The 26,334-nt window shown below is 36.8% G+C and overlaps 1 protein-coding gene across 4 annotated transcripts in view; it reads left to right on the top strand.

Moving 5' to 3' along the window:
- The window catches only part of EXOC4 (exocyst complex component 4), a 698,015-nt gene that overhangs the window by 286,982 nt on the left and 384,699 nt on the right, over window positions 1–26,334 (top strand). For all 4 annotated transcript variants that reach the window (XM_010947518.3, XM_074367038.1, XM_074367039.1 and 1 more), the window contains one exon: window positions 21,201–21,297. In XM_010947518.3, coding sequence (XP_010945820.1) covers window positions 21,201–21,297 — 97 coding nt within the window. The remainder of the gene's footprint in view (window positions 1–21,200; window positions 21,298–26,334) is intronic.

The raw sequence follows: 26,334 nt of genomic DNA, 5'->3' as shown, positions 1-26,334 counted from the left end.
ACTCAGCGAATGAGACCTAAAATGACTAAAGGCAGGTGTTTACTTTGAGTGAGTTTCCTTTAATAGGAGAACAATTAACATTATGAATACAGTAAAGATACCTGTGCAGGGTCAAAAAAGAACCCTAGGGAAGTCTAGGTGGCTTTATGTAAGTGCTTTTGAACTGGTGGTTCCTCTCCACAGTTTGGGCTTGAGTAGTTAAAAGTGTTACTATCCTTCCATTGTTAATAATAATAATAAATATGTATATAGTATTCAGACATGCTGAAACTGGATTTAGGAGGGTGTTTACTAACTGTAGTGGATCCAAGGAAAATTAATAAATGTTTTCTGCGTTAAATATAACTACAAATTTTCCTTGACTAATGATGGGGTTCCCTCCCTGTAAGCCCATCGTAGGTTGAGAATATTCCTAAGTCAAAATGCATCTCATACATCTAACCTGCAGAACATCATGGCTTAGCCTAGCCTACCTTAAATGTGCTCAGAACACTTACGTGAGCCGAAAGTTGGGCAAAATCTTATAACACAAAGCCAATGCAATAATAAAGTGTGAATGTCTCATGTAACTTACCACATGCTGTACTGAAAGTGAGAAACAGAATGGTTGTCTGGGTGCAGCATGGTTGTGAGTGTGTTGGTTGCTTACCCCTGTGATGAACCTTGTGAGCTCACTGCCACCGCCCAGCCTCATAGGAGGGTATTGTACTGCATATCGCTAGCCCAGGAGAAGATCAAAATTAAATTTGAAGTATGGTAGCTATTGAATGTGTATTGCTTAGTCAAAAAATCATGGTCAAAAATTGTGTAAGTTGGACCATTGTAAGTCAGGGACCATCTGTAGTGTACTTCTGGCAGCTTTATTTATTTGTTTTTTTGCGGTGGGGTGGGGAGGATTTCAGATGAGCTTAAAAGGGAAATAGCATATATATATATATGTGTGTTTGTGTGTGTGTGTGTGTGTACTGTGTGTGTATATATATACACATACAAATATTTCTATATGTGATCATTATCCACATTCAATAGTTATCAAAGTTTTACCTTATTTGCTTCATCTCCTATTTTATTCTCCTTTTTAATTCTTTGCTGAAGCACCCAGACAACGTGTCGTTTTATACCTCCATGCCTGAATATGAGTCTTTAAATACTAAGGATACTTGCTTAGCTAGCCACAGTTCTGACAATTGTTTAATATGGTCCTGAGCTCCATGGAAATGCTAGGAACTCTAGTTATATATTTTGCCTTCATTTAGGGTTCACCAGTTAAGAGGAGGTGGTAGAAATCATTTTTATTATATGAAATCCACTATAAAAATACAGAACTCCTTCATTACTATTTTAGGTATGAAGTATTTCCATATTTAAATTGAACTTAGGGAGGAGGGTATAGCTCAGTGGTAGAGTGCAAGCTTAGCATCTACGAGGTCCTGGGTTTAATCCCCAGTACCTTCACTAAAAAAGAAATAATAATAATTTAAAAATACATAAGTAAACGTAATTACCTCCACCCCTAAAATTTTTTTAAAAAAATTGAACTTGTAGTTCAAGGTTGTAGTTCAGAAATTTATACCAAATAGTTTCTCCACCTTTGTGAATTCAGCATATTCCAATTGTATATGTATATTGTGCCTGCTAATGTGTTAAAAATATTAATAATTTTCTGATATTATTAATTCATAGTAAGTCTTAGCCGTTGCTCTATTCTTCCTCGGTTGTGTGACAACCATAGGGAGTGTGTAGAAACCCTCTGAGGAGAAATATTAATAGAGGAAAATTTTCCTATAAGCTCACATATGGAGACATAAATACAAATATATTTATATATATATTTATATTTATATATGTATATATGTTTATAGTAACAGAGTTATAGCCAAGATGGGAAAAACCTGTATCTAAAGGAAAGATATCGTTAACCATACATATGCTTTTTGGTGGAGAGGGAACGGGGTGATGGTAAAGTTGTGCAGTAAGAATCACGAAAATGGTTTCAGACTCGCTGGTGGGCCATGGAAGGCTCGTGCTGGCTCACTGGAGCTGACTGCGAACTTTTCCTCCCAAATCTGTGTTCTGTGACATCATGTTGGTAGCTTGAAATTGGCCTTGACGGAAGTCCTTACACCACAGAAATCAGCCCAGGCTACAGATCAGGAATTCTGCCCCACCTCGGAGAGCTGGTTATTAAACATTTACTAACACATCAGTGGTTATAGTCAGTGAAGACTATGTACTATTTCACTATATTCTGTTTTATAGTATATAGTACTTTATTACTATATACTATTTTATAGTGTTTCTAAAATAAGATTTAAATGGTGCTTTATTGTTTTGTGCCCTCAGCTTTTTTTAAAAAAAAGACAAGAAAACCCAAAAAACTGTCTGCATTGCATTATAATCATTGCCTCTTTAACAGGGACAATGTTCCTTTGTATTCTTGATATCACTAGACATAAGTGATAAAATTAGACATAAATTTAATTTCATTTTTATCATCCTATATGACTGTGATAGAATATAGTGGTGAATTCTTGAGGGAAGTTGGCTGCTATAGAATCCTTGGTGATGGTCTTTGACTTAATAATATTTATAGGTTTAGTCTCAGGACATTTTTATGAAAAATCCCAAAATCTCACCATTGGAATTGATTCTTACTTTCCAGTCATTGCTTTGACTCTCCTTTGTGGTACCTCAACACCTGCACATCTGGCTTGTCTCAGGAAAATCAAAAAATAAAGATCTTACATTACAGGGAAGAAACTGTCCCCTAACATAGTCATTACTTTTTTATGCTCCAGTAATCCTGGGTAAATTTTTCCTTTTATAAAGCCATTTCTGCCCTTTTGAGGGTTCTATCTCATTTGTCTTAATAATGTTTACAGGACTACACAGAATACAATTTTATCTCCTTTTTCATAATGTAGCCCATCGCGTATCTGAAGACAACAATCATATTCTTCCCTACACTCCCATTCCACTAACCTAAAACATTTCCCCTTCCTTTTGCTCTTAGTTTTATTCTCAGGTATTAAACATAAATTACTTGAACCTGCTTTCCATGGAGGTTTTGACTCTTGGAGATTCTTTGTGGGAGGGATTAGTGCAAAACATGACTGAGTCCATGTTATAACTATCATTCATACCGTGCTTTACAAAAATTTTACAAAAAGCTTCACACACATAATTTTACTTGTTCTTTATATTAAGTGCTTGATGGCAAGGAATATATTATTATGCTGGTTATAGATAAATAAAGGTTGGAAAAGTTTACATGCCTTGACCAAGGACAGACACAGAGAGATGAAGTAGCGGATTTGGAATTTGAATCCAGATCTTTCTGACTCCAGGAACTCTCCTAATTCTATTAACACCTGGGGCCTCTGGTCTTGAGGCTGTCTGCATACCCCCTGGAATTCTGTGTAAAAGTTTGTCTTCATGTACATGTGCATTTTTTTTTATTCTGAGGAGAGCCACAGTTTACATCAAATTCTGAAAGGCTTTTGTGACTTCACCAAGGTGAAGAACTATGTTGCTTACTTCTCTGAAAGGGTATTCATCAGGAAATTATGTGGAGGTAGAATCTTCTATCAAGAAAAGATTTGGCTTTCATACTTCCTTTCCTGTAGAGACACAGCTTTCATTGGATTCACATCATAGGGCAAAGATGCCTTGCCCTAGGCTGAATCACCTGGCTGTATTATAGGATTATGTATGTAACAAACATTTTACAGTTTTTAGATCTAACTAGATCTCCCCCCACCCCCTTCTCTCGCTCTTTCTCTCTCTCTCTCTCTCACACACACACACACTTATGTATTTTATATTCTTACTATATTTTCCATTTTTTTCAAATTTTTAAATTTAGAAATCATTTATTATTAGCCTTATAAACAATAAGAAAATAAATTTTGAAAAAATAAATCTGGTTTCTGGAAGTTGTCTTATTACTTTATTGTCATACCTCATTAAATAATATTGAATTTCTGTCAGAGTTTATTGTGTGCTATCAATTCTCTTTGGTTATTTTGAGTGGGGCTGCATTTTCATTTATGTAATAAGGTTAAAAGTATTCCAGGACTCTTAGGGATTAGCCTCAGGTTGGGGGAATTCTGAAATGCTTAGAAGAAGGCTAGAGTGGGTATAGATGTAGGAACATTTGTTTTTCTGGGAAAAGGAAGATGGCAGATGTCCAGGTTGTTGGTATCTATTTTCTCTATAAAATAAAAAGCAAGGTCATCTGGTGAGAGTGAGTCATCTGGTGAGAGTGAAGGAGAAAGGAGTATGGTTGGGGGTGGAGAGGGCTTGATATAATTGTGTGGACAATGGGAGAATGAATTATTCAGAAAAATGTAGTTGACTTGCTTAAGCAGTGTGGAAGGGCCGATTTTCTTTAGCCAGTATACCTTGTTTGGTGACTCTCTATAGCAGTGGTTGGTGAAAATACAGAGATGGCAGGTAATGGGGCTTCTGTCTGGTTGGCTTTTATCAGGCTGGTCTTACGAAAGGACAGAAGGGTGAGTGATGGTATTAACAAGTATGGTCCTTGCATTATGCATCGTGGCATTTTGGTTGAATAAGAAGGAAAATGAAAGATTAAAAAAAAGTGGTGAAATGGAAGAAAGATAAAGGGACTGCAGATTGAAAGTCGTGTTGGAGTTAAAGAAGATGGTGTGAGTAGAGTGAGAAGTGTGTAGTTAGAGCAGTAATCTATGGTGGTAAGTCTGGGTGGGGATGGAGGGGTGGGCAGCTGCTGCAGGTTGGTCCAGAAGCAGATACAGAGACCAAGACAGAGGTGCAGGATGTCTAATGGGATCACCACCTAGGAGAGCATCTGGGATGGAATTAGGATTTTGCAGAGAGGAAAGTGAAATTGGAGACAGGCTCTCTAGAGCCTCTGCCAACACAGCAGGGGTCAGCGGAGTGGATCTTGCCCATCAGAATTGTCTTGCATTGAGCTGCTATGGCTGGGATGTGGGCCTCCAGAGAAGAGGCTGTCTGCAGCCGAGGCAGACCTTGAAGTGGCTGACAGCTGGAGCCTGTGTGCTGCAGTGTGCGAACCTGTGTCGAGCACAGAGGCTGAGGTGGAATGAAGGAGGTTATTGGAGATGAAACTGTCACAGCTCTCAGTGGCCTCTTGAGTTTGATGGGCTGTGAACATGAACATGGAGGTCGTCGTCCTAGGTAGGGGAAGAACTTCAGGTAAGAAGTCGATTGTGAATCAGGGGCCGAAGTTCTTAAATGGTAGCCAAAGAAGATAGGGTATGATGCCACGGCACCATGGGATGGGCCCTAAAGTGTCAGAATTTTTAAGAAGTTATTGTTCAAGTGCTGGAGGTGCAGTGGTCTGGAAGCTGCCCTGGGCTGCCAGCCAGTCTAGAGAGGAAATACCAACAGTGCAGAGACCTGTGGAGAAATGGTTTTCACAGGAGAAAACCAGGGGATATCAGGGAGTGTGAGAGATTGGAGAAAAGTAGGCTCTGAATTGGGAGCAAGGAAATTCGGAATATTAAGAGGAGGAGAGTCAGGTGGTAGTAGACAGTTACTGTCCAAGAGATTGGCCGATGATGTTTTGTCACCTTTAGTTTGGTTGATGGTGGTCCCAGGATCTGTAGGCTCTGTGTGCTGCTTGGCAGGGAGACTAGAAGGAGACTTCCATTAGCTATGGAGAAGATATGAGAAGCATTTGGAAGTAAGACGTTATGTCAGGATAAAAATTAAGGAGAGGGTTGTATTAGAGATTATTCTGGGTTTAAAAAACACAGTCTTATATTTGCATTAAATCACATCATCCCTGCTCCAAATCGTGAGCAACTTCCTATACTTACGATGAAAAACATGTCCTTTCCTTAGCATGACCTAGCAGGTCCTGGCTGATCTGGCCCTGCCTACTTCCCCTTCCGTTTACTCCTCTTCCTCACTAGCCTTCAGTCACTGAACTCAACGCTTTCATGGCCTTGACCACACTGAGCTCTTTCTAGCCTCAGGACCTTCCCACATGCTCTTCCTCTGCTCTTTACAGACCAACTCTTCCTCCTCTTCAGGCTTTGTGTAAATGTCACTCTGTCAACAAGGTTTCTCTGACCTTGAAGTAAGTTAGCCCCTGATAGGTTACTATAGAGATCATTAAGTGTCACAGAGGTATCATGGTCTCCCCTGCCCGTCTGTTCCAATCTCATAACATAGAGGACAACTTGTAATTACGTATGTGTTTGTGTGATAGCCTGTCTATCTCGTCACCAGGTAGTCAACCCTGTAAGGGCCTGGACTGTCTCTTTTTTGATCACTTTGTATTCCCAACACCTAGCATAGCCCTGGCATGCAGCAGACTTTGCAATAATTGCTGAATGGTGAATGTTTGTGCATCCCGACAGTATTATGCAATCTTGGATAATCATGTTCTTAGAATATTTAATGACATGGGGAAATACTCAGGAGAGAAAGTTAGGGGGAGAAAGCTGGCTCGGAAATTGATATATGTGAGGTTTCAATTTTTTATGGGTATGCTTTAGTGATGTGCTTGTGCGAGTGTGTCATTTTAGCAGGCCTTCCCTGTGTGATAACGTCCTCAGAATTCTATCATCATGGCCAGATTACAGGAACTTAGTTTTTTATCTGCTTATAGTCACTGGTAGGGAGAAATATGTGCTTTTGACTGATTGAATTTATTATTTAAATGAATTCATATTTGACTTCGCTTTATTTTGCATACCAGGGAAGGGCTTATTGGGAAGGAAATAGCTGAGTAAACACCTGAAGGAGGTAAGGGAGCAGGCTGTATATATCTGGGAAGAGTGTTGTCAGGCAGAAGGAACAGGATGAACAGAGTCCCTGAGGAAGACGCATGTGTGGTGTGTTCACAAAAGAGCAAGATGGCCGGCGTATCTGGAGCAGAGTGAGAAGGGGAAGGAGCTGTAAGAGATGAACCCAGAGGAGTACAGGGCAGGTAGTAGAGTCTTCTTGGTCATTGTAAGAAGTTTATTTACTTAGAATGAGATAAGAAACGTTGTAGAGAGAGGAGTAACTGTATTTTAACAGAATCTCTCTGGCTTGAAATGTTGAGAATCCCCTGAAAGGGGGCGAGGATGGAAGCAGGAAGCCCAGATAGGAGAGCAGTACTCAGGAGAAAGGTGGTGGTGGCTTAGTCTAAAGCAGCGGCAGTGAGGGTGGTGACAAGTGCTGGGATTCTTTGTCTTTTGAAGGCTGAGCTGAGGGGCTATGCTGATGGACTGGATGAGAGGCATGAATAAAACAGAAGAGGGAGGAGGACTCCAGGGCTGACGACATGAGCAACCAAAGGTTGATGTTATTCTTACTATTGGCAGGACCTTATCCAGTACCTGTACATGGTTGGTACTTAGTAAATACTTGTTGAATGTATTTGAATTTAATCTACCTCCTGTTCTTTCGTTCTGGTCTCCCTTTAGTTCTCTATTGCTGGAGTGGTGCTTGATCGTTGAGATAAAAATGTGTTTACACGGAAGCTGTGTCCGTGGACCGTTAGTTTTGAGGCCTAAGTGCTTTGTCTGGTATCCTCAGAGCCTTTGTGTTAGTCACCTTGGCCTGTCTCTCCTCCCGCCTGAGCTAAATTGACAAGCCATTCTTTTGTGTATTTTGTTTTAATAAAAGCCTTAGTCTATATTTTAGACTTTTGAAAAACAGCATTTAAAAAGCAGATTCACCGATCTTTGAAGAAATACAAAAGAAAAATACTTTTCCAGGAAGAGATTGTAGCAATAATTTTGTATGATGTATTTAGAAAATGTTGAAAAGTCAGTAGCTCCTTTGTTAGGTGATTGAGCCACTATTTTTGATCAGCCAAATGGAGTATTTATTGAATACCAATATTAGGAGTTCTATATTATGTGCTATTGTTGCCTGTCTGTTTTCTTGTATTATTAATACCAGGCTACTTTGTACAATGTCATTATTTTCTCTTTGGAACAATGTCATTATTTTCTCTGCCAAACAACTGCAGCTTTCACGTATCTTCCCTGGGTTTTATGATGTTTCTGTAAGTTGGTTTCCAAACTCAGGAACAACAGTTTTATCTTTTTGGAATGCTATTTTTTTTTCTTTTGGTATATTTCATAATAGCTTTTCCTCTTCACTTTTGCTGTGTCCTTTTTTATACCCCAATTATAACATGAACTCCTTGATGTCATGAGCTGTCATTTAATTATGTTTATCTCACCATTAAGCTCACTCCTAGGCACAAAAATACTGAGTTCCTGACTATAGAATAAGTTCAAATAAATAAATAGTGTTTTTCTATTAAATATGTTTCTGTCAGAATTGCTTATTTGGAAACCATTGATTATAGTGATTTGTTTAAAATTCTGATACCTGCTTTGTGGTGAATAATTGAGAAACAATTTAGGTTAGAATTGTATGGACATGCCATGAATTTTGCCCATTTTATTTCTCTGCATTGGGGAATTCTTGTAATAATCACGGCAGAATTTAAGATGCTTCTCATAAAAGAAAGAGAGCGTAAGATAACCCTAATTAGGTGGTTTAAAAATGCCAGCCCCAAATAATACTGATTATTTTTTCCTGAAGCATAACTAATATCCCAAAGCAAAAGTATAGTTCATTTTCATTTGAAATATTGTTAAAATTATTGCATATCATATTTCAGTCATTATAATTGGCATAAATTTCTACTTGGTATAGGTATGTATGTTCTATAGTATCAGAAAGTGTAAATAAACTAAGGGTTAAATATGTAGTAAAGGAAATTTTATAATCTAGGAAATAAAAATTCATAGGTGGACAAGTTTCTCAAGAATTACACTAATTCATTCTCTTTATTTTATTGATAGGAAATAGAAGGCAGAGAGGTTAAACAACTTACTTAATGTTATGTAATTACTTGATATCAGAATTGGAAAGATAACTTCACTCTTCCCATAGCTGATTTTATAATTTACTATATCAAATTGCATTTTACTATATATTGTTACTTTTCACCATATGAGACTAACTGATAACATTTAAGGCAAGAGCTGTATTTACTGTTTCTATTGTATCTTTAGTTTCCTTGTATTATTTGTAATGATTATCATAGGATAAATACGAAAATTGATTTAGAACAGCCAGCTAGTAATAGGGATATCTGAATAGAATCCAAAGATTTTTGCACTGGAATAACTGAATTCAGAGGGAAGGTTGTTTGTAGACTGTTCTATGAAGAGCAGATTGTGTGGAGACTTCTCTTTCTAGCAGTATGACTGGTACCTTCACTGAACTTCCCAGAAAAAATTGTAAATGTTGGATAAAGCATATTAACATGTTGCTTTGATAAGCTAAGAAAGTTAGGATTATTGAAGCAAAAAAAAAAAAAAAAAAGGAAAGAAAGAAGATAAAAGGACTACAGAGAGATATTGGAGAAAATGAAAATGCTACCAAGGTTAGTTTTAACCCTGAGGGTATTTGCCAAACCCAAATGAACTTGAAAAGCATAGAATAGAAACAAAGCCCAGAACCTACAGAACCTAGGGCAGCCAGTAGAACATACCCCCAAACTCCACAGAGTATATGGATCATCTAGAAATACCATCTCTTTTTCATAATCTCTTCCCCTACCCATAAGGAACTGAAAGAAAATTGGTCACATTGGCATAGGGTAAAGGGAGGAAAAATTGCTGGAGAACAGTTTTGTTGCCAAAATGTACATCTTCTGGGCGATGTGAGAACATTTCAAAGTGAGAAGTTAGTTTAAAATGGGTTCCAGGTTGGTAGTTACTTTAGGTAAACTACTGGAAGCAATAGCTACCAGTATTAACAATCAAGAGACACATAATATGAGCTTAGCTCACAGTGTTGTAATTAATAACCTTTTGCTGTAATGGCTCCTGCCTTTTGTCTTTTTCTTGCCTAATTGCAATGTCTATATATTTTTAATAACTGAATCATATTCCAGTTATAGATATCTATACCTATAAATGTTTGTGTGTATATATATATGTATATATATTTATATACACACATATTTGTGTATATATTTATAATCAAGTCTCTATTGTTTAGAATTTTAAGTGATTCTTTTAAAAGTTTGATATATTGTTCTGTGATGAACTTCCTTGTCAAATCTTAAGTTCACCCATGATACTTTTTTATTGAGCCTAGGAGGAAATTCCTAGAACTGAAATTTTGGCGTCAAGTCATGTGTAAAATATTAACACTTAGGGTATGTGCTTTTCAACAATCACTGTTGATCAAATGGAAAATTAAAATTTTGAGAATAAGTTCAAGATATAAGTGTGCCAGAAAAATGTGGAGCAGATATGACTGGAAAAATTCACTGCAAATTCATGAGTTTTTGGCTTGGTGAGTAGCCGATATTGAACTTACTGCATTTAATGGAGGATGGAGGTCAGGATTTCAAACATAGAAGGCACTTTTTTTTCTAATGATTATTATTTCAATTGTAGATGAGTGAGAGGGCTAGCTTTCCTTTTTTAGCAATACAGGATTCCATTTGGGTAAAAAAGCGTATTGGTCTTGGGAGAGCTGCAAGGAATGAACAGCCTAAGTAGGTTGTAAAACACTGATTATTTGTATCAGTTATTTGCTGAACATTGGGTATGCACAGTCCTGTATTGTGCTCAATTTATGTAACAATAGACCCAAAGATGCCTCTGCCAGCTGTAATTCTGAGTGTTGATCATGTCATGGCTCATGTTTAGCTAGCTTGGAAGATCGATTTTAATTCTGTGGAAATATTGCAAGAATTGTTGCCTAGAGTGCCTGGAAAGTTGACTGTTGCTGATTAGACCTAAACAGTGAAGTTATTTAAAGCCACCTGTGCCTCAGTACTCCAGATGCTTCCAGTGAGCCATGAAATAATGCTGTTTCTGTTTGGATGCCAGCACTGATTATCTTTGTCAGGGAGGTAAATGCTACCATGTTTTGCCCCTTGTATCTTGATTCTTAATTTGTTCTTAAAGAGACCTTTCTCTCTCTTCTCATAGTCACTTTGTGTTCTTAGACTTCATACCTGTCACATCAAGCCCTTCAAAGTAATACCTTTCAAACTTTGGGGGTACTTAGATTGAAGCACATCTCTGAGTATGAAGACAATAACAGCATTTAACAATACTATTTCTTCCAAATGAACTAGTATATTTATACACTAATCACTTCCAATAGCCTGGGCTCCATCGTAGGCCATTTTACAGGAAAAATAAGATTGATGAGCTCAATCTGTTTTCAGCTTGATGCTTTTTTGCACCATAAATCTACCATTCAGCTGGCCAGACATCATCAGAAGACTCCTGATCAGTCAAACATCCATGTTAGCTCAGTACTGAGATGGGTTCATCTGATTAGAGAACTCTACCACATTCTGTCATCCTTCATAGCAGTCTTGCTTTATTTTAACAAGAGCTGTTGAACAAACTACTGGGCAAAGAGCAGAATCTTCTGCAGTCTGAAACTTGAGTGAGGAGAGAAACCTTATTGTCGGTTTTAATCACGGGTGATGAACCAGCACAGACACTTAGTTGAAACAGTACGGATAGCACGGATAGTTACTCAGCTGTACCAATGCCCAAATGCTTCTGCCCTCACCATCACCTGTTACATCTAATAATGCTTCCTTAATGATAGAAACAGACAAGGCCACCCCTAGAGGAGTTGGGGAGGTCTGGCGTTGGTGGGAAATGGTTCTTCTAGAGAACAAAATACTCAAACTTCCTCTGTGTGCTACCCATCGTAAACCCCCTCCCCAAACAACACACACACACACACACATTCACATTTTCTTTTAAATAGTAATTTAAAGATAGAACAACAGTGAGCATTAGGGTACAGACTCCTTGGAAAACCGTCCACCAGTTCCTCAAAATTTTAAGATGGATTTACCACATGACCTAGCAGGTCAAATTCTCGGTATATACTGAAGAGAAAACATATGTATGCACAAAACTTGAACACAGTGGCGTTGTTGATAGTAGCCAAAAAGTGGAACTACCCAAATGTTCATCAGCTGGTAAATAGCTGAACTAAATGTGGTATATATGTATACTGGAATATTATTCAACCATAGGAAATGATGAAGTACTATACTGACAAATGCTCCAACATGGATGAACTTTGAAAAGATTTTGCTAAGAAACCAGACACACAGGGAGTAAGGTTGGGGACTCCAGCTTAGACACATGAGAATCTCTGCCACTAAAATACATTTAATAGATTCAAGATAATGAAAACTGGGAAATCCATTAAAGGGTGGAAGGAGAAAAAAGAATCAATGCAATCTTCTTATATAGCCTTAAAGTGAGTTGGAGGATAATGTCACTAAGATAGGAATGTTCCTCAAAGATGGTCAATTAAACTTCCCTTGTGCCTTATTGATCAACCATTTAAAAATATGCAGGCAGTGACTGTGGATCCTTTGCTAATTGGCTCATATCTTACCTTTTGCTCTTCATAGAGCATGTCATTTCAGACTCCATTACAGAAACAGGCAGTACTATTACTAATGGAACTTTCTTTGACTTACACTCATGGAAGAGCTCCAGGTGAACACATTTTACTGTTGGCTTAGGATATTATTAACCTCAAAAATTGTTACTGCACTTTTCTTTGTTCCTTTTCATCCCATCCTCCAAAACCTCTTTTAAAAAAACACTTATAATTGATTGTTAGGGAGATAATTAAGGAACTGGTTTTTTTCCTTCTGTTTTTTAAACCAAGGGACCACCCCAAAATAATAGATGATAAATTTCACTTGTTCTTTAGGAGCTAGAATGTATTCAATTCTTGAACTACAGAATGTTGATTTTTATTTCTCTGTAAGAATTATTTCACAGTCTTTAACCAAAAAAATCTTTGATAGATTGTCTTACTTGAAACAGACCTCAGATGAGTTACTTGCTTCCTAGCAGCCTGTTCACATTGAAATTTGCAGAAGATGTAAGATAACTGCACGTGCACATCCTATATGGTTTGTACTTCACAACATGTACTATGTGTCTTTCTCACAGTAGCTCATCATTAGGCAGACCCTAATTTAGATGATCTTTCCCTACATTATACCTTCTACCTGTGAGTGACTCTAGGGGGAACCAAAAGAAACTTCCCTTTTTCCTCTGGGCTGAGATCCTTGGAATTTCCTTTGTTTCTTTTGTTCCTCAGTCTTAATCCCCGTCCCAAACTTTGCTGCTGCCTAACTCTTTAACTACCTAACATCAAACTTAACTGCTCCCCCAGTGGCACCCTGCACCCCCCCCCACACACACACACATTCACCACTCTATTTCTAATTCAGGGGAGGGCTTCTGGTGCTTGTGACCCCAGGGAAAGTGAGGATGGATATGGTTCTAAGTATGTCCTTCTCTGTTACTGCCCGTTCCTTTCACATCTGTTCTGTCACTTCAGCCTCGAGTGCTCTTTGACCTTGTAGAGACCCTTGAGTGTCAGCTTCCACTGTTTTTGTTCAAGCCCTTTTCAAAGTTCATTTCTTTTTTTAATCAAGCCTTGACCTATGTGTGGTTAATCACCTGAATTTTTTTCTTACTAGAATCTTCAACTTTTCCCCCCTTGTTCTTCTCATACATCCAGCTGGTAAATCTGTAACTCTGGCTCTCAGAGTCTCTCTTCTACACACTTACTTTTTCTCTAGAATATTCCATAATTACATGGTGTTGCTGTAAATTCCAGTTATTTCATCTAACCTCAGTTCTCGGGAGTATAGAAGGATTATCAAGGAATCTTTCATCAGTGTTTTTTTCTCCAATTTCTTTCAAAGATTAATTCACTTCAGCACCACTCACCTTAAGCTTCCACCCCTCCAAGGAAGCATGAGTTGACTTATCCTAATTCTTTGCTTCTTCATGTCACCCTCAGGCACTCATTTTGTGTGATAGAAGTAAGTACTCTGACAGATTGTTTGGGGGAACGTTTTTGTTTATTAGATTGTTTTGGTTTGTTTTTGGATCCTGACGAAGGAACAGTGTTGAGCAAGTGACATGGTTTTTCTCTACCACAGAGGTGGGAAGTTTCAGTCAGCTCCTAACAGTTGTTGTGGCGGCTTTGAACACAAAAGGATTCTGTTACTTGGCAGTGAATGTGAGTGCTTATAAGAGGAATGAGTGGCATCCTGAGTGATACATGGCATCCTTATTGTGTTATAATTTTTGAGTACCAAAAGAACCCACGAACATCACTTACTTTTCTCACGGGGTTTGCTATGTTCATAATAAGTTACGGATGGTTGGAGGTCAGAGGAGGGAGGATGTTTTTCATGAGTATTAGCCCAAAATTCATGCTCAGGATTTTCAAGAATGACAGAGGACATCAGAACTAGAGACAAGGGTATGGTATAATTGAAATTCGCTAAGAGAGGGGAACATAAGCATCCTTAAAAAAAAATAATAAAGATGTGAGGTTCTGGATGTGGTAATTAACTAGATGGGAGGAATCCTTTCACAGTGGGTATGCATATCAAGTCATCACAATGTACACTTTAAATATCTTACAGTTTTGTTAATTGTATCTCAAAAAACCTGAAAGGAAAAGGAAATACAGACAAGGTTTTAAGTTTAAAAAAGAAAAAGAAGAAAATCAACTTCATTTACCCACTTCGACAGCTCATTTTTTTATGAGATCTTGAAGACTTTTCAAAACTGTATTTTTCCTCATCTTCCCTTTTTCCTTTGTTGCTAAAATTAAAAAACCATAAGACATGGAATGGGCCTCAAATGAGTAGACATGTTGAACTGACCTGTAGTAAAAGTAAAGGAAGCATCAAAGAAAGGCTGTTAGAATTTTTTAGTTAAAAGGAGAAACAGAAAAAAAAAAAGGGGGGAGCTTCTTTCAGTGTTTGAGATATTAACACAAGCAAACTATCCAGGTTCTCTCCCTCAAAGTCCCAACTCTTTCTTTCTGCTTTCATGTTCCTGGACCACCAAGGAGCCAACAGTTTGGATTTGGAGGGGTCATTATATCCTCTACTGGCTCTTCCACAGAGATGGGGGAAAGTAGAGTTCCACTTCTTGCTGCTGCCCGACTGTATTAGATAGTGTTATTTCTGGCCTCGGTTGGACCATTAAATGTGTAGAAATATTGTCTACACGATGGTTTTATCCATAGAATGTTTTTCTTAAGCTTCACTTACATTTTTGTTCAAAAAGGCATTTTGTGCATTGACTTGGATAACTAACTGCGGTTTTTAGTGTTTCTTACATGGAAAATGCATTTTATGTGTCAGACCACTGTAAAATCAGGGTTTACAACTCTCTGTTCTAGAATTTTCCTGTATCACCCACCATTGACATCATTTTATTGAACCTATGAGTTTCTTGGGACCATACATATTAAGCACATTGCAGTATAATAGTTGGGAAGAAAATCGAATCCTGAATCTACCATGTGTGTGACCTTGAGCAAGACACATCCCCCCAACCCCGCTGTGAGCCTTCATTTCTGTATCTCTGTTACGTAATAATATTACAGGGATATTATTAGGATTAAGCGAGTACCAGTACCAGATTCCTAGTCAGTGTTCAGTAAACATCAATCCCCTTTCCCACTCTTGACCTTCTTCCTACACCCTGTGTAGTAGTTTATGCCTGTCTTAATTACAGTACGACATTAGCGGTACCCAGGAATAAAATACAATTGAGCAATGAGATACAGGCAAGCCATTTACTTCTCTTATGGTGGGAATAACTAATTTGTTTCTATTTGGGAGATTGTATTCTGTAAATATCTTAATCAATATACTTTTTCAGCACTTTATTGAAACATATTTCTCAGTGAGCATAGTTTATGCAAAACACAACTGCTATTTGTTCCTATGTGGTTTGTACTTAGAATTCCCTTGGTCTGAAAGAGATATGCTTTATCATTTTCTTTTGTTCATTTTCTTATTAATTTCTTTAATTTAACTATACTTGATTTACAATATTGTGTTAGTTTCAGGAGTACAGCAAAGTGATTCAGTCCTATATGTATTTTTAAATTTTCCATTATTACAAGGTATTAAATATATGTCCCGTGCTCTACATGCTTATTCATATATCTATTTAACAAACATTTACCAAATGCTTATTAGATGACAGAAATTACTGTAGACAGAAGGGTTACATCTATGAACAACAGTGTGTGCAAAGTATTGTTATTAACAATTAGACACAAAATAAGAGTTGAGCCCAAAAGATGATGTTTTACTCAAAGAGGCTTGTTGCCTGGATTTTCTAACCAGATCCAATAGCAATAGACTATCATCACCAATCCTGATTTGCTTGACTTGCATGTAATAGTAAGTCATTTGAGGGTAAGGATAAGTATTTTATCTTTGTTTTCTTCTTAATCTAGCACCGAGCACCAAGCTCATGCACAGACCCTGGTTACAAGTTTGACGGGGTGGTAGCAGCAGCAACAGCGCTAAGTCATCATGATAATTTGTGCTTTAAGAAGAAGCTCTTGCTAAATACATAATCTTAATTAAAAAAAAAAAAAAACACCTCTGGCAAGGTGAAAGCTGTGAATTCAGGGGACTCTCAGACCATTCCGCTTGCTCCAAGAGCCAATTAAAGACCCTATTTATTGACACAGTCAGGAATTCCATATTCATGGTACTGTGTACATTTTCATAATCCTTAGAGAGTATTTATGAAGCAAAATATTTGCTGTAAAAAAGTTCACCTTCACTGTGATTCTTTTCTACGTGGAAAAGCTAACTTTAAATCCAGAACATATTAAAACCCTGCTTTCTGTGGCTCCACAAAAGTGGCTGTCTGATTCTATACTATTTTTATCTAAGCACTTAGGACAAAGCATTCATAATTTTAACATCTATACCTTTAATGTTGATTGTTTTTAATTGAAAAATTAGGAGAAAGACTAATTTCCTTCTGTCAGGCTGTAAGTGTTCTCAGCAATTTTTTTAAACTTTCACTGCAATGATATTGCCCTCCAAATCAGACAGATGTGTTGTAATTGGTCTCATTAATGGTATCGACTAGTACAGTGTTGCCTAAAGTAGCAAGGACAATGTTTTTTTAATTTGAACCTTTTGTTTTTCAGTTGAGGTTTCAGTGATGTGTGTGTGGGTGTGTGTGTGTGTGTATACGTGTGATCAGTTAGATTCTTAACTGCTCAGTGAATCTAAAGGGAAAAGTAAACAACCATTTATCTGAGATGTGCTAGGTGCCCAACAGTACTGAATGCCCTCGAGGACAGAGTTTTCCTTAAACGTTACCATAAGTCTTTGAGTTTATTGCAGTCTCTGTTTTACAAATGGGAAAGTTGAGGCTCATAGGATTTAAATATTTTTGTCTCACTTTTACTATTACTACTAAGTAGAGATCTGGGGTCTGACACAGATCTTTCTGATTCTTCCCATGGTACCATAGTCCTCTTAGTGAGAACATTCCTTTCCACTTCTTTCTGAGGCTTTGGTTTTCTGTTTCTGTCTTATTAGCATGACTATATTCATTACAAATGATATCAAATTCTAGCTGGGAAGAAGAATCAAGGAATAAATAAGTTAGAAATATTAATTATAAGTGAATAAATTCTAAAAGAAGGGCCTAGCCTGCGAGCGCTAAGATGGTCTCACCCCCGTGGTCATTGGTTGGACTTGGTGCCTTTGGCCGGTCACCTGAGGGAGCCTGTCAGCCACTGTCTTCATTGTTAGGAGCAAGAAATATGACTGGGGCATTTCTTCACCACCTTTCTGCACAATATGTATTCTACTTATAACACTGTAGTCAGTTCCCCTTTCTTTCCAGCCATCCATCATCATTCACCGTTTTCTCTGGTGCCTGTCACCTGGCCTCTGACAGCTGGGATTAGACTGTAATCATAATGAATGAAGGGGAGGAAGAAGCAACAGCCCTTTCCGTGATGTTCTCAGGATTGAGCAAGGATTGTTCTTTAAGAACTTTCATGACAGCGTCTCCCAGTTTACTGAATTACTGGAAGGCACGTGCAGTGAGGCGAGTTTTGTTTCTCACCCATAGAATATTGAAATGTTGGAATAAACCTCAGAGGATAGAGACTCCCAGACCATACAGGTTTTGGCCATGGCCTTTACTTTTGGTTCTGACAGCTTTATTTTTAATAATATTTTCATTGTTTATTAATAATTTAGTGAGCTAGGTTTGGACTTCTAGTCTGTAAAGAGGATATCAGGTCAAATGCAGTGCTGGTGGCACTTAGTAATGGGACCGAGAGTATACAGGGTTCCTGTCAGTGGAATTTTGGAGTGGGTTGATTTAGAGAGGGGAATTTTCTTTTTTTTAATAATTCTGCCCAGATTTTACTTTTTAATTAGTTTAACCCTACTGTGTGACTCAGTAATGGTTTTTATGTAGCTAACAGGGATTTAGGATAAATGAAACTACTGTTCAGTTTCTAGCTTAATGCACTGCCTTCGTGCCTTTATTTTCACAGCCAGATCTTCCTCTCACATTTCTAGTTCTGGTATCCCTGTTCCCCACAAGATTCTCATCAATAAATGTTGACGAAGCACACCTACCACCTGTGAGGCCTTGGGTGGGGACACCACGAGAATCGCTGACATTGGTCAGCGACTTGGCAGTTTACCAAAGACTTTTATGTATACTTTCTCATCTAATTCTAATAACATTCTACTAAGTTAGAATGAAGGTTATCATTTCTTCCTTCCTTCATTCAACAAATGCATGCTTTTTATAAGTACTTTCCAGAAACTTACATTCCAAGTGGGGAAAATGTTACGGAAGAATTGTGACAATAGCAGGAGAGACCTGTGTTAAGGATATATGGGTTATTGTATAAAAAGTCACTGTTAATGGAATTGTGGACATCAGGAGAGGGGCATTCAACAGTTTAGGGCTAAACCTGGGCCCTAAAGGAATGGTAGGAGGGGAGAGGGCTCCCCAGATAGAGCCCAGTGTGACTGAGGCATTGAGGTGGTCCTGCATATAATGCATGAAGTGTGCAGGAAGGTATAACTTTGACCTGGGTTAATCAGGTCTGTATTTAATTACTCAGTACCTAAAATCAGAGAACGTCAGAATTTTTAGAAATCATTAGAGTTCATGTACTCCAACTCACATTTGTCTTTAAAAGATATGCTCACCCTGAGTAGATTAGTGCATTATTTTTTTGTGTGGATGTGTTTATTTCATAGGAAGTCATTTATGTTGTTCCTGGAGTGCAAAATGTACCTGGTTTCTTCCACCCATAGGCACATTTCCTTGGTGATTCAATTTTGCCTCCATGTTATATGATCTTAGAAAGAGAGGTGCTAATAAAGAAATTTTCATCCTTTTTTTTTTTCATCTATAACCATACCTTGTGATCTTTGGCGGAGGATTTTTATTAGAGGAGTAGTTTTTGTTGTAGTCTTGATGCTCTCCTTTGTTTTCCTTTAAACTGACTAAAACCACTGACTTGGCAGAACACTTAATAACTCCAATGCAAATATAATAATACACGATGGATTTTTTTTCCAAATGAGAACAAACAGCTCATGATTTTGAATCAAGAGCTGTAAGTACTATTATATTTTCTATTTTTCTTAAGAAAAACCATCCTTTGATTAGTTGATGGAAACAACTGATCCGAATGGGATTTGTCTAGACTCTGGTGCCCCTGGGAAGACTTGATGATCCTGCCTATGGATTTCTAAAGCTTCACATGTTTTTATCAGTCAGTTTCCAAGATACCTCAGAGACCATTCAGACAGATAATAAATCAGTTGAGATTTAGTTATGTTTGATATCATGCAAAGAACTACAATGAAAAAGAAACTGTTTGATTTAGAAAAAAATGCAATATCGTCTAAGTGTAGATTGTTAGGGTTTTGAGGAAGCCTGTGATACAGCACGGCCTGTCCTGTCAGAGCTCTGACACTATTAAGAAATGATACGAGCAGGTAGATGGCAGGTGAAATACCACTTCCACGTTGAGATCAGCTGGACTGAGATGTAGCCTCATTTGAGAGCAAATGTGTTTGCTAACCGAACATTGAAATTAGACAAATTGAGTCACCCCCTTACAGAAGGTGCTGGACGACTTCATCTTTCTCTGACAAAGTGGGATGTTTATTGCTGAACTTGGGAAGACAACACTCACTTTGTACAGACATTCTGGTTCCTAAAGTGGAGTAAGGGGGTTGCTGAGCTGGGCATGCCCAGTTTTTCCTTCTCAATTTTATCAGAGAAGTTATACTTCACTTCACCTGAGAGGGTGAACGATGGAGAGAAGCCAGACATTACTTGAATTGAGCTTCGTTTTAATGAAAAGAAGCACTAAGGGTGGGGGACAGGGAAGCATTTCTCCCATTAGCCTCAGGTGTACATTTTTTCATGTTCTAAACTGTCTGAAAGTAGGATGTGTGTTAAATCAACAACATCTTAATGACTGTCCACCGAGAGATAGTCATAATGAACTATTTTTGCTTCAGTGTGTGTGATCTGAGTGGTTATTCTTCATACCTTGATCCTTCTGTATTTTAATTAGTGAACCTCTTAAGGACCATTTGAAGAAAGAGTGTGACTGTTGGTTGGTATAAGGACACCTTCTTAAAACTTCTAATAGCGTCAAGAACATAGTAACATAAACCTTGCAGATTGGGTGTCAGCAGCTTGGAATAAAATACTGAGTGCACTCTTTTAAGAAATCCACTCAGTGACACTGTTTTGAAAACAAAGGTAGTGACAACTCTGAGCCATTCAGAAGAGTTGGACTCTGAATATTACGTGATTTAAGTATGGCTTAACCAATTTATTTTTCTTATATTTTTCCTTATTAAATGTGTATGGGAGATTTATGCTAAACATCTGTTTCTTTAAAAAGCTTTTAAAAGCCCTTAAATCTATTTATAAATACAGGCTTGGACACCCGTGAATTGCACTTTTTCCTTCCTTTGAAAGTTTCGTGTGTCGTACTGTCCAAGGTAGACGCTGGTGACTAGAGATCAGAAATTTAACCTTAACTGGGGTATAGCCTTGCATTATTTGTTTAAATATACCATTATTCTTACTGTGCTTCTGCATCCTTCATCTAGAGTAGAAGTGCAGACCGTTTATTTAAAGAGGAAGACTGGATCAAGTCATTCAAAATAATTTTGTAAATATTGAGAGCAGTTGTTTCCAAAGATGATCTTCCTGATGACGGTCTAACAGACATCTAATGGGCTTGGTTTATTTCTTTGCAAAAGTTCTAATAAGCTAATCTCTCTCTTCTCTTGTTTCTGATAGGGGGTCCTGATGACAACTTAATTGAAGGTGGGGGAACAAAATTTGTCTGCAAACCTGGAGCCAGAAATATTACCGTCATATTCCATCCTTTACTAAGGTAAGCCAGATCCTCTATACTCACTGAAGATCAATATTTTCATTATTTATGTTGATGTACTGAATGCCAATAGGTCAGTCACATTGAAAGAAGTCATTAAAAGAACTTGTTCCATTTCATAGGGCCTCACTATCAAAGTTCGTCAATAGAAAAATAATATCAACTGTACTAAGTAGCTACTTGTTCTCAGGAGTAATACTTCATAAATAAATTTATTGGATTTTTCTTTTTTTTCCTATTCCCTGCCCCTCTCCTTATCACTGTCCCTCCCATCCCGTCCTTAACTATTCTAGGGGTTGGCAAACTATGGCCCACAAAAGAAATCTAGCCTGTCCCTTGTTTTTGTAAATAAATTTTTATTGACACAGTCATGCTCAACCATTTATGAATTGCCTGTAGCTGTTTTGGTGCTATCATTGCAGAGTTGAATGTTTCTAGCAAAACCCATATGGTCCACAAGACCTAAAATATTTACTTATTGGGCCTTTACAGGAAAAAATTGCAGACCCATGGTCTGTCTCACTGATTTATGCTAATGACTCAGATGTCCTTTGAGAATTGGCAGGTCTCTGAACAAATATGATTTATAGAAACTAAAAGATATTATATTGATCAAATATATGGTTTTATATATTGAAGGATAACTTGATGGTGACTGGAATGAAATTTATTAAAATGCAGTTTATTGTGATACTATGATTAAAGACAGTAAGAATCTGTGATACTTCTGCTGGGGGAGAAAAAAACAACTTCTAAGCTCCAAATACCTTTAAAAGGGTACTTTTTTGAATGGTTCACGGGAGGGGAATTGTTCAGTGGATGTAAAGTTTCAATTTTACAAGATGAAAAAGTCCTAGAGGTCTGGACTCATGTAGTTCACACTGCTGTGCTGTATACCTAAAAAAGGTTAAGAAATGGTAAGTTATATGTTACGTATTTTTGAGCACAACTTTTTTGGGTACTTTTTAGGCACAGAATATAATATAATACTAACTGTACATTTTCTCTATAATGAACTAGTATTTATTTTGCTGTATCTTTATACAATGGATCAGAAACTCTGGGGTTCATTAATAGGTACCTTGGATCACCACATTAGCTTTCTCAGGTAACTTCTATAATACTTGAGGCATTTAGAATAACAGTTAAATAAATGCTGCTAAATTGGCCAGAGATAATACTGAATGTACTTTTCCAAAACATAAGCAGTTTATTACTGAAATTATCCTACCTTCTCCTTAATGAACACTTAGTGAATTGAAATCAGTAGAACTAGTTCACTGCAAATCCCTTATTTAGGTAACCAGTTTTAAAAATTATACTGGCATACCTTACCCAATTAGTTATATTTGTATTTTTGTATTTAAAAGTTGAACTACAAAAATACCTGACTTTCACACAATTAAAAATAAGAGATTTTTGAAGAAGCATCACTAACCTTAAAAAAATGTTTTAGCAAACATTTGTAGTAAGTAAATTCATGTGAGTTATGAATCATGGAATTAAGAGAATTAAAACTATTCCTCTATGAATTTAGCTGATTATGTATAGAATATGTATAAGTATAATTCTTTACATATATGTATGTATATATAATAAGTAAATTACAACATACAGAATTTCTAAATTAACAGCGCTCATATATATTAACTGACTTTGGTAATTAGCTAATTACTTACACTCTTTCAATTACAATTGATTTCTACTTAGTTAGTGTTGCTAATTGTTAGGAAAATGAGAAGATAGCTTAATCATTACGGGCATCTTCTGACCGAGATTTAATGCCATAATTTATTGCCAAGTTACACTATGGCTTCAATAAATGGAATCTTTATGTTTACATTTGTTCTTAACTATGGAATAAACCCTTTGGAAGCTTTTTTTTTTTAAAGCAGTGTTGTCAATAACCATTTTTCAGATTTTTTTCCCCCATCAACTTACTTTTTTCTCTTTTATTGCAAAGTTAGGAGAATGGAAAAAAAAAACATACTTACCGCATACTTAATAAAATGCATTTCTGGTGATATACTGGTTAAGTTTAATGTATTACAATTCTTGACGATTCTTTTTTACTGTTACATTTATGCTGCTTCACTGGAGAGTTGTTTTAAGGCTTGATAATACTCCTACTAGTTTGACTCACTTGTTTGATCTCTACTTTTATTCAGTATTTTGATTTATTATTGATTAGAACTGGATAAAATTTTGTTGCATGATATAAAGTTGATCATTCATTCTTTCGCTGTGTAACTCTTGAGTAGAAGTCACAAGACTACTATGTGGTCTGCAGGGTAAGTTAATTCCTTCCTAAGCAGGTGATCATTATAGACTTTACATTAGCCTTTGGGTTAAATTGTAACCTTGCTTCTCAAGCTCATTATAGAGCCTCAACTGAATACCCATAATGGGTTTATGGAACTTCAAATGACTAAGATCTTTTAATGGTTTGGGTTTTTTTTTTTTTTAATTTCAGTTTTTACACTTAAGCATTAGCTGATTATTGGATTTATTGTTTCTTTTCAAGTTTAGAAGTTTAGTTTTGATAGTGACAAGAATCAGTGTGCATTTTCATACTAGTATATTTCATTTTTTATTATCATAAAAATTTCTCATTTCTTTTGTAGTCATTCATTTATTCCTAGTCAACACTTTTTTTTAAAGTGTTTATTACACACTTATAATGAGTGTTTACCCTTGGATGTGGACTCTTGTTTAGAAATAGTCATTTTTATTTTTAATGGGATTTCATAAATAAAATATGTAGAGATATCATTTTCCATCCTTTGAAGTGTCCCCTTGCTTTTGGTTTTCCATGCTAGTTGAAAATGAATGTGATTTAGCATTTTATTATTTAAAAGACAATATAACATAGTGGGAGAGGCAGTGTAGAAGAATGGAAAGACAGAGAAAAAAGTACAAATTTTGAAGTAAAAAATGGAAACCAGAAGTTATCTAGGTTCAAATCTAGGTTCCTTTACTTCAGTTTTACTCACTGGTTATTGGACTCTGATTCTATGCCAGAATATGATCAAACCCTTGCTTAAATGTACTCACTTGGTAGCTGTGTGAGTGGCAAAAATTAAGAAGCTTGAAAACACCAATTATTGGAGAGGATGTGGATCAGTGGGATCTCTTATACCCAGTGTGTAAATTGGTACAGCCTCTCTTGAAGCCAGTTTGCCATTATTGAGCAGTGAGCAGTCACACATCCTGTTACCCAGTGGTCTGCCTCCTGATGTGCTTCTGCTTGTATGGAGTGACTCACATTATTTTTCCATCCCAATTTTCTTTCTCTAATTGATTATAATAATTATTCTTTATACCGTATATTCAAAAAGTAAGTTTGGATGGGACTTACCGCAAGTTGGCTTTTATCACAGCCAACACCTATTTAGACATTGTGTCATTGTTTTCTTACACTGTCTCTCAGTGAACTCAACATTTCTGTGTTGAAAGGGAAAAGCCCTCAAGTGTGTGGGTCCTTTATTTTTTGTTGCTGTTGTTTGCCTTTGTCTGGCAACACTTGTATTCTGTCTTCCTGAAACTTTGCATGTGGCTTTTCTATACTTCGTTTGCTTAAAATACTCTTTTCATAATTTTTATTCAAATGAGAGTGCCTCCTTTGCATCCTAAAGGTTTTCCATATTGGAAGCTCTGAATCACTCTGCTAAGAAGACCACATGGCAGATTCCCATTATGCTGTTTCATATATTCTTACTGTTGTTCTTACTGTCCTTCTATAAAATCATTGCACAAGGTCCCAGATCTGGTACCCTTGTAAACTCACCCTTGTGCTTTTCCCACAAGCACGGCAGTCCCATCACTAGGAAATCACACAAGGTTCTAGAGGCAAATATACTACTGACTTCTGATTTGTTCACTACCCATTAACCATGCTGGCCCCTTGCTTGTTTAATGCTTTTCTGTATTATTTTCTCTTCCTAGTTAAGAAACCAACAAATTGTCTCTTGGAGTGAAATTTAGAAAGGTGATTTATAGTATTCCTTATCTTGTTTGCTTTACGTAGCATAACAAGACATTGTGTGCAATAAAACCTTTAATGTACGCTTTTGATAAGAAGTCATCTTATCAGTTTTTCTCTGTGTAAATGAACAACAGCATACTGATGTAAAAAGATTTCTAGCCATTTCTGGGTAGATTCTGAAATACTTTCACCAAAATACAGTCCCTGAAAATGATAGGGCTAGTACTTTTTTCCTCTCCACTGATACATTTGCTGTTTTGTAGTTTATCTGGAAATATTCAAGAGGAATGGATGAATTCACTCTAATTTTGTGGGATTTTATTTTATAGGCCTTGATTTGGGAGAACAGAAGGAAGATGTATTAATGTTGAAGCTTGAATGGCATATTTCCTTTCTTTTGTCTAGGTCTGACACGCATTTAGATTGTTTTACAAAAATTACTTTTTAAAGAAACAAAATTTTGGGCAGGGAGGTAATTAGGTTTATTTATTTTTTTAATGGAGGTACTGGGGATTGAACCCAGGACCTCCTGCATCCTAAGCATGCACTCTATATCCCTTGTGCTATACTCCTCCCCACCCAAAATTACTGTTTTTGAATAATTACATCATGGTAAATATTAACTGTGATCTTAATATAAATACACCTTTACCAACAAAGTGTGCATTTTATTGAGATATCAACCACAATTTGATATACAGTAAGTTTTTAGTTACAGTTAATATATAATCTAGTCATTTCAGGAAATTTGAAATTACTTTGTGGCTGCTATTTGTGGGGTTTTAGGGGAGGGGAGTGAGAATTTATTTTTCCTTTTTTTTGTTTATTATTGTTTATTCTTTAAAAGCCTAAGAACAGGACTGATACTATGCCTTACATTTGTTGGTACAGTTCTTTAATATAGCAAAAAATGAGTGACAACAAAAATTATTCCTTTAAAATCTAAATGATTGTGACATCTCAGTAAAGCATTTAGAAAACAATCTAAAGCTTTATCCACCCCCCCCCTTTTATCACATGCCTTTTTCATGACACACATTTATTACACATTT

Source organism: Camelus bactrianus, chromosome 7 (assembly GCF_048773025.1).
Source record: "Camelus bactrianus isolate YW-2024 breed Bactrian camel chromosome 7, ASM4877302v1, whole genome shotgun sequence".
Classification (NCBI taxonomy): Eukaryota; Metazoa; Chordata; class Mammalia; order Artiodactyla; family Camelidae; genus Camelus; species Camelus bactrianus.
Note: the sequence above shows the minus strand (reverse complement) of the source record. Positions and strands in the feature narration are given on the sequence as shown.